This window comes from Aplysia californica, unplaced genomic scaffold (assembly GCF_000002075.1).
Source record: "Aplysia californica isolate F4 #8 unplaced genomic scaffold, AplCal3.0 scaffold00486, whole genome shotgun sequence".
In the NCBI taxonomy this organism is placed as follows: domain Eukaryota; kingdom Metazoa; phylum Mollusca; class Gastropoda; order Aplysiida; family Aplysiidae; genus Aplysia; species Aplysia californica.
In genome coordinates this window covers 171,740-181,409 of record NW_004797756.1, presented here as the reverse complement: position 1 = coordinate 181,409, position 9,670 = coordinate 171,740, and the positions used below count along the sequence as shown (strand labels likewise).

General features: G+C 41.1%; 1 protein-coding gene across 1 annotated transcript in view; it reads right to left on the bottom strand.

The window, feature by feature from the left end:
• The window catches only part of LOC101854817 (calpain-A), a 24,293-nt gene that overhangs the window by 12,558 nt on the left and 2,065 nt on the right, over nt 1–9,670 (bottom strand). The window contains exons 2-11 of the mRNA XM_005105697.3: nt 9,395–9,470; nt 7,120–7,384; nt 6,522–6,702; nt 6,326–6,406; nt 5,006–5,103; nt 4,497–4,571; nt 3,181–3,338; nt 2,676–2,839; nt 1,334–1,539; nt 532–643 (exon numbers count right to left, since the gene is read on the bottom strand). Coding sequence (XP_005105754.2) covers nt 532–643; nt 1,334–1,539; nt 2,676–2,839; nt 3,181–3,338; nt 4,497–4,571; nt 5,006–5,103; nt 6,326–6,406; nt 6,522–6,702; nt 7,120–7,384; nt 9,395–9,470 — 1,416 coding nt within the window. The remainder of the gene's footprint in view (nt 1–531; nt 644–1,333; nt 1,540–2,675; nt 2,840–3,180; nt 3,339–4,496; nt 4,572–5,005; nt 5,104–6,325; nt 6,407–6,521; nt 6,703–7,119; nt 7,385–9,394; nt 9,471–9,670) is intronic.

Genomic DNA, 9,670 nt, shown 5'->3' with positions numbered 1-9,670 from the left:
TAACGCTTTCTGGCACCTCACACGAAGGTCTTTGATGTGTGGTATGAATGTAAGTTTTTTGTCGAAAATGACGCCGAGGAAACGAGCTTGGTCCTGGACGGGAATATTTTCCTCTATGACATAGGCTCCTATCAAATCTAGCAGCAAGTAAAACGTGCTTGATTTCATTGGAAGGAATGATGTGCGCTTATTCAAAACTTCATCTACGAGGTGATGGAACTCGCCATTAGTTTTACTCCGTTTGTGGATTCTATGAACCCATTATCAAACAACGTCTCTAAACAAATTTTCAAGAGATTTCAGCTGCATATTCCCAAGTAACCCGACAGCGCTTATACGGACGCAGGATGGATGTAAACTTTTTGACACCCAATACGTTGCCGTTCTTGTTGACAACCTGTTTTCTGAACGCCGGAGTGTCAACGGCACGTTAACGGGTTGGCGACAAGCTGGTGACGGACTAACTCATCCCCTCACAATGTGGACAACACAGCAACTAGATCTAGATCTAAGAAAGCTCAAGCAGCTTACCTCTCCGGAAACTTTGTAAAAAAAGTCCCTGAATGTTTGTTCTTTTTCTTTCCATTCTGGAGAAGGAGTTGGTTCCAAAATGTTTGGGGCTCCCGTTTTCTGATCTAAATACCTGTTGGAAATAAAAGGGACGCAATTTCAAACACATTCTTCAAATCTATCTTTACGAATTATCTTTTCAGATAATATTGTCCAATAACCACTTTCACCTTCGTTGCACCATGATAACTGAAGAGCAAACCCTAAATGTTTTTATTATCAGAAAAACGTTACGAGCGTGCATGCAAAACACAAGTTGGTTGCATTCACAACAGTTATTTGCACGGCTTCGTTCAGGTAAAAAATGGTAATCTGCTTAAAATCAAAATATATGCATTTACAATTTTCCGTAAAGGCCAATGACCTATCAAAGACAAAGTGCGTTTTACGGCACTATGGACTCAATTTTGGTCATGCAAGTGCCAACAAGTTTTACTGCAACAAATCTATCATCATGTTATGCTTTAGTAAGAGTTTTTAGGCGCCGACAACTGCACACGGTCATATCATCGTATTAAAAGGACGGACAGACATTTATGAAAATTTGTGTTAATAAGGTAAAGACATTTACGTTTGTATTTACAATTTTAATTTCAGTGTAGATCTATGTATATATACACCGGCAACTATAACTATAAATTTTATACTCTATTAAACAAGAATACATTTTTGCAGACTTCAATATTAGAGTAAACCAGAAAAGTAGATGGAGCAGGGCCCATCGATCATTCAATCATCGCACAACACAACCCACATGACTTACTCTGAAACCTGTCCCTTTTCAAAGAAGAACCTCAGGTAAAAGTCCCCCTCTTCTTCTGCATTAAAGGTACACGGCACAACAACGTATTTGCCGGGTGACAAGGTCAGCCGCTTCGTGACCTGTCGACTGTGATCCCCAGCGCTTGCGACGGATTTATTGTGTTGAAAGAATTCTTTTTTCAGTGGAGGAGACAAACCTTCTGGGATCTGAAACATGGAAAGGAGCAACATTTGGAGATAAACACACCCAAAAGTGTCCCAAAACTAAGCCTCTGGAGTAACTGCATTGACCATGTTTAGTAAGAGTTTACGCCGCTCTCAACTGCATAAGGTCAACATTGACCATTCTTGGAGAAGTAAAGAGCTAAGAAAAAATACAGGTTCCTGAACGTCCATCAGCTTTCTCCACAATGTAGAAAAACAAGCTCTCGTACAATAAAACAAGACAGAATTAAAGTAAAACGTAGAATTAAAGTAAAACGTCTGTACCAGACAGCGTGCTGACCCAGACAAATTGTTACTGCGAGGCAAACAGTTACAAACAAAAAGATTTGTAACAAAGAGCGAACTCATTTTTATGAGATTGCTACGTGCTCTAGTGATACGTGCTCTGGCGATACGTGCTCTGGCGATACGTGCACTAATATTCGTGGAAGGCGGAAGTTTGCATTGTACTGGAATGGTAGACTGGGCTGGGGCTATTTTACAGAATTCACATAAGTTAGGGACCACCTTGAGAGACAGACCAGATTTCTTAAAATCCGAGAAAAAGACAGCAAGGAATGTATCAACATTTTTTGCTATAAAAGTGTTAATGGGTTACCGAAGCGTACAGCAAAGCTTCCTGATGGGGCAAAACCATGTGCAGCACGGAAATCCTCAGGGAAGTTCAGGCAAATTTGCTGTTTTATTATCCTGTACATTCCTCGGTTAAAATTTCTGGTACACGTCATAAACGGACGTACGGTATCGAACTGTGCTCACTTGGTGGCAATATAAAGCCGCGGTTTGAGCAAAATCCAGTAGCGCATCAACATGCCACCGAGACTAAAGCTGAGAGACTTGGTCGTCCCAAAGCTATGGCATGGCTGCAGGATGGAGTTGAAGCCCGAGAAATTGCCAGGAGGCTTGCAGTGTCACACTCTTGTCATTGTCCACCTGAAGCAGCGCCATCAAGCCACTGGATCAGTCCAAGAACGCACACGTGCAGGTCGACCCAATAAGACCACTCAAGAGTTTGCAACTGGTCCTTAAGTTATGTTGAAGTCTGTAAAGGCAAAGGAAGCTATTCTACAGCATATAAAATGCACCTTGTAAAATATATATGCACCCTGTAAAATTACCTTGTAGACATAGAAGCCAATGTTCAAAAACCTTGCACGAATATCCTGCCTTTTGATTTTCCTCCGATCCTTTTGCATAAGTTGAATAACAACACTGCACATATTGTCATCATCTTCATCTGTGTCCTCAAGCTTCAGGAGGTACTGTGGGTTGGACCAGTGTTCTAGAGAAGAACAAAAATGAGTCATTTGCTGTCCCATTTTATTCAGTTACAAAATCACATTTTGTAATATTGAATAACCGCACTCTAAAAGCCTTTGCCTTGCCTATCTCATTTCTTAAATCTTTCCAAAATTCCAAGTCAGCCTTTCTTTAAAGTATAACAACATACGTGCTGATGAGTGTAGACAAATGACACAACAGAAAGATATTTTTATTGCTCTCCAAAAGTCAACAAGATTTTTTTCATTTGCAATACCTTTGCTTTTATGAGTTTAATTCTGAAGATCAGAAACTGATTTATCTTGCGTCTTTGACGTTTCATATACATGGGTCTAGTCTTACTTGGAGAAGAAGAACTCCCTCCAGCGTTAAAATACTTTGTCCATCGTCCATGATGATCCACACTGAACCATTTCTTCTTGAAATCTACAGGTGAATCCGGTGTCAAGTTACAAATAATGACATCGTCAAATTGCTCTTGAAAGTCCCCAAATTCCATCCTGTGATACAAAAAGCAAAATGTTAAGAACATCCAACATTGTTCAAGCATATTCGACATTTGTGAGACATCGTGGTGTAATCAGGCGCTCTTCAAAATGAAAATCTTAAATCCGCGTTTGTCTTTGGCCATTTTTATAGATTTTTTTACTAGCCACCATTTACGTTCATTTTAAAAACGTTGCTGTGCAGATTTTAAAAACGGATTTTACTGTACAAAAAAAGGTGCATATATTTATATGCACCAAAAAAATATGTAAATATGCAATTTCAAAGACCCCCAAGCTTTGAAGGTCACACTTCTCGTTTATTTTACCCCCGAAATCAGGCGATCCCACCTTCAATTCCAAATATTAAACTTCTATATGAGATATGGAATGTTTTTTCATCGATAGCAGGACAAATGGAATAGACTTTAAGACGATACAAATAACTTCCTCAATATTGATGAGCGCCCGATTCCACAGCACGGTGACACATTCATAAAGTAGTCCACACCGGTTTAGCAGTACACTGTACAGACGAAATCTTTCATCTAGGCCTATACGACATGATTGTGATCCATGGGCAGTGTTCTATTGACGTTGCCTTATTAGGCATTGAAATTATTTTTAATATTGAAATTGATGCTAAACTGGTCACGGATTATTTTAAAGTAAAAAATGTCGAACCAATCGAGAGGACATTATGAACCCTGTATATCACCCAATCGAGAGGACATTATGAACCCTGTATATCACAGCACAAACGCAGGACCTTCCATTATTGAAGGGGCTGCATTAGCTGTTTGGGAACATTAAGTATACTCATCACCCCCCCCCCCCCTCCGTGTGGAAGATTTCAAGCTGTTTCAAAGCCCAACCAGTGGTATTGAAGGATGGCCCAAACTAGAATTTTTTGCCTGACAATATGTATATTGGGAGGGGGGGGGGGAATAAGTCAAACTTGTCCAACACAAAACATCCATTGTTGAGGTGAATTGCGGTCATTTTAGGCAGGTGGTTCTCTAGGTCAAGTCCTCATGTAAAATTGAAACGCAAGGGGTGAGGGACGGAGCAGGAAGTGGTAGTTCATACAAACATTAAACTTTTGTCTTGAACGGGTAGATTCAAATGCATTTATATCCCCAAACACAACTAAAGAGAAGATTGAAAAATTACCAAAATTCTCCATCTGGTTTACTGATCACGAGGTCCTTTCTTAGCTCCGGAGAAATCTGCTGCCATTCGTCTGAACTAGAATGGAATAAAGCAAAAGAAAATAGTGTAATCATTTTTTCCCTCAGCCCAAACGGAATCAAAGAAATAACCTTGAGGCACCACTTTGTTTAGGCACTAGTTTTCTGAGGATAGCATGTTCACATAAACGAAAGTTTTAACTTCTTACTATTTCAGAGAACCAGGAGGAAGCCAAAATTTCATTCCAGTGGAAACCACTTTAGGACATAATTGACTGAAAATTAAAGTGGAATCGAAATTTTCATACATAACGATATCAGTCATAGTGGACTCTGGTCATGGATCAATTACAACCTAATGGTCAAATGATTATAACGAAAAATTCATTTTCATAAACACTTAAACTGAGGAAAACGGTTCATAGAACAACCTAATGCCTACCAACTTAAAATACTTTTGGAAACAAAAACGTAGCACAATAGACGTCTCACCGTTCATTCCATCTGCCGTTCCATTCCATAGAATCTCCGAGCGGGTTTCGAACTTTTATCAAAATCACTTTATTCTCTCGATTCTGTCCATACTCAATCTGCAGAAATAATTGCATAAACATGTTAATTACTAACCATTCCTTTTACCTTTATCAATCAAATTAGTACAAACAAATAAGTGCTAGGTCTAAATTAAAAGTTAAAGTTTCTATTATCTAGAGCAGGCCTTGGTCCGATCTCGCCCGCATTGCTCAAGGAAATGGTAATTATTAAAGTTCCCCCCCCCCCACCCTTGAATAAATATTCCCATGAATTGATGGACACCCCCCCCCCACTCCCAGACAATCCAGAGCAGAGATTTGGCCTATTTATCCCCCCTGCACCCCTTCCCTTCCAGCCACCAAATACACTAGTAAGAACAGGGCCCCACCTTGCACAATGAAACTCCAATTGCCACATAGATGCTCACAGGGGGCTCTCGTGTTCTAGAGGTTACGGCGTTTCCCCTGATTCAATAGGTCCCGGGTTCGAAACCGGACATAGACGGAAAATTCTCTCTTCACCATTCCTGCTCTCTAACCTTGTTCGGTCGTCTACACTTTCTGCAACCAGCCCCTCCTTTTTGCCCCCTCCTCTGGGCTCTTGACTCTGCAGCCTTATCTACTGCTACTCCTTGGCTCCTTACTGCTGTCCAAGCAGTCTAACCTGATCTTATGGTAGGGAAGATCCAACTAGCTTTCTTGGATAAGCTCAACAGATCTTGAAGGTCCTGTGTCAAAGTTAAAGATCCCTTGGTGGTCCGTTTTAGTAAAGTTTTACGGTGCTCGCAACAGCGTAAGGTCATATAAGGGGCAAGGGGTGGATGTCAGAGAAGTCCAGACGGGGAATCACGCTTACTCTGCTCATCCCTCTGGTCTCAACAGCACACAATCTGCTTCGACTATCAAGGCACCCCAGAAATAGTTCGAGAGTTACAAATACACAAAAGAGGAAAAAAGACAGGATGAGGAAAGAAAAAGCAGTTCCATGTTCCGGCACACTATGAGCATGGCATTGATAAATCAGCCCATTAAAAATTCTACTGTGCCTAAGAACAAGTTAATATCCCCTCTTTGGGAATGGCCTAAAGACACGTCAGTCAGTAGCACTGCCTTATTGGGGGGGGGGGGGTGATGTGTCCCCTGCGCTCATACCTTGTGCTGGCGAGCGCTGTGCTGGCGAGCGCCGTTTTAAATACATGCACATAAACACGGAGATACAGAGAGACACAGACACCCCCCTCCCCCATATAGACATGTACATGCAACATTCATCTCTCACCTCCCTGATGTCTCCAATCGTGTAGGCATGCGCTTCCAACAGTCCGTTCGGGCGCAGCGCTTCGACACCCCTTCCTGAGTTCTGTCAAAGAAAAGCTCAAATTCACCTCCAAAACATGTAACATTGTTTGTATATCAAGACAAAAATTAACAGAAATAACCAGGACAGATATAAATATAAAAGAACACCAACTCACCAATATGTTACAGCCTATTATAGACTGCCTTTCCAGTGCTCTGTGTATAATTTTGTGAATGTTTTTGGGAAAGTCAGCGTCAGGACCATGCAGCCTATAGAATTCAGCTAGACCTCCAGTCAGATCTGTCAGCGAGTCCAAAAGAAATCCTAGACTGAGACCTTCAAAAGATCCATTGACTCTGAAAAACGACAAGCATAGGCCCAATTACTAAAATTATGCTCTTAGAGCCCAAAAGTATAGCGCAATATGGCATACAATCTTAATGCTTTCACTTAATCTTGATTCAAGTAGCCACAAGGCGACATGGACAGTTAAACGTCAATTACCATTCATCATTAGTGAAGTTAAGGCCAGAAATCAAAAGAAACAAATTTTATATCTTTACACTTACAACCCTCATCCCGTGTCACCTTCCACCCCAATGAGCCCATCCACAGCCTTAACGAAGCCTGACAACACCCCCCCCCCTCCCCCGTACGCACAATACCCCTCTTCTGTACCAAAACAGTTATTCAAGGGCAGGTCTGCCATCCGTACATACAGTGAACACACATTAGGCCAAAAATAATCCGTATCATCTTAAGAGTATACATACTTAGCATAGGCTTTTTCCATCAGTGCAGGCCAGAATTCATTTCTGTGCGGAGAATAGGAATAGACAAGGTGTCCTCCTCTAGTAGGTAGAAGGTCATCTATAAGGACTTGTTCCCATTGGCCAAAACGCCAGAAGTTGAAGCGGAAAACCCCAGCGTACCAGTCATCCTGAAAGCTCTGATTAGGATCCACCACCCTCTCAAACAGCGGCCTGTACTCTGGGCGACTGCACAAACACGCCATAGCAGCCACAAACCAACAATCAGCTGAAAGAATGTCAAAATTTTAAATAGTTTTAGTAAAAGTTTTACGGCACTTGCAACACAATAAGGTCATACAAATGTCGAAGATTACACGTTACAAGAGAGTAACAAACAAAAAAGGAGAGAGAAGGACGAATACTTTTGATAGGAAAGAAGCAGATCACACAAGAGCACCCGCCAACCACCCACAGAAACCGGCAATGTTCCGTCATAACAATGGTGACATTTTACGATTTGGAAAGATGAAATTGCAGTAAAACCTTGTTTCCTCTATTAAATGGTCGCTTTAAAGCACAAGGGGCTATCCCGAAAAAAACTGTTTTGAGAAATCGAAGGTAACGTCTAAGTTCTCTCTATAACCAAACAAATATACACACCAATGAAACCAACAAACTTCAATAGGTAGGGCATGGCAAAGCCTACTTTTGGTGTAGGTCAAGATATCTGGAATCTTCCGAAATCTGGGTTAGCCCGCTTGTCTTTAAAAGCGACCAAATCATTATAAAAGTAATGTTTTTTTTTTCAAGAGCAGGAAGAAGGGAAAGAATCGGAGAAAGACAGAAGTAAGATAAGAGCTTGAGTATTATAGTCCCTCTTGGGAAAGGCCACATCACAAGAACACATAGACCAAGACTGCGACTACAACAAAAAAATTGCAGGAGGAACAGACATCGCCGGGGCTCTTTCCAACACCATGCGCAGACACATGCAGACAGACAGACAGAAACAAAACGCACATACGCAGACACCCAGACAGACAGAACGCAGACAGACAGATAGAGATAGACAGACCCAGACACGGACAAAGGCAGAGGTGCACAGGCTAATCCGTTAAGAGTACAAATTAGTTAGGGGAACTGAACACCCGAACAGTCATAACATAAAATCTCATTACACCACAGAATGAAGTTGATCTCAAAACGCTCATATTTTGTTATGCTGGACTACGAAGTGGATAATCCTGGTTCGAACGTTATCTTCAAATTAAATAGATGAGTATTGAAACGGGCAGAACACTTAAAACCAGGAAAAAACAGTAAATGGGTGGTAACAATGGTTTAAAAAAGGAAAACCCAGACCATATATCACCCCTTCTCCCCCTCCCACACACATACTTCAGAGTAAACCAATGCGAAAAAAGACTACGCCCCTCTCTATTTGGATCATTTAGGAGGCGGGCTTCCGACCCTGCACTTCTGGGAAAACTCGGGCCGAGAGCGATACCCAACATCCCAGAAGAACTACCAAGATAGGAGGTTGGGGGAGGAGGGGGGGGGGTTGAACTCTGGGTCTCCTGAGTGCGACAGTAATGTACCTAAACATTACACTAGACACCAATAACCCCCCCTCCTCCCCCATTAGAATACAGCAAAGGCTATAAATAGTACATTTAAGGAGTTGCTTTGAAAATACAGCCCATCTGACAGGGTATAATATCTAAATTTTAACCAAGACGCAAGCCAAAGCACGCTATATAATTATCGTGCCGTTTCTAAACTCATCGAAGGTCAAGTGCGTAAGAACATTCTCTTCCATTTGTGAAGTCAAAGAATTCAAATAAATGACTAAACTCACTTTAAAAAAAAAAGGAACATATGTATCACAACGCGATGGAATCAGGCGCTCGTCAATTTTTGAGCATGTGGAGTTAGTATCATCTGAAAGCTGATTAATTTGCCTGTTTCCAATGGAATAAGTATCCATCTTGAATAAAACTCAATATCTGCGATTGAAGAAGTGAGGTCGCCTCGTTTCAGTGATAAAATCAGCGAGAAAATAGCCGCAAAAGTTTGATAACTGCAATAGCTAAAGAGTCCTTTAAAACAAAAATACATGCCTTATAAGTTTTTCCAGTAAAATTCGCATGGAAATGTGTTTTTATATGGACCTAAGAGGTTGAGTCCAAAACTAAAAATTCGATAAAAATTTCCAGACTTATGGAAAAAGTCCTGTTATTCGGATTTCTGTATTTTGACGAGGGCCCGATTTCACCACGCTGCTTCACATACTTACCGAGCTCTCCCTGGCACACATCGAATCGATTAATGCCGTCGCTAAATACTGGTTTCGGTCCATACCACGTAATTTCCTAAAAGAAAACAAGAAAAAACCAGAAAACTAAATATTGTGGTTGGCGTCTGATCTGGTGTGGTCGGCTCCTTTCCTACCAAACATCTATTGTCCTATCTCTCCACTTTTTGCAATTGCTACCCTTTAATACCTAATCTTTGGAGTTAAACTTACAAAAACCAAACCTAAAGCAAAAACAAAAAAAAAACCACAAAAAAA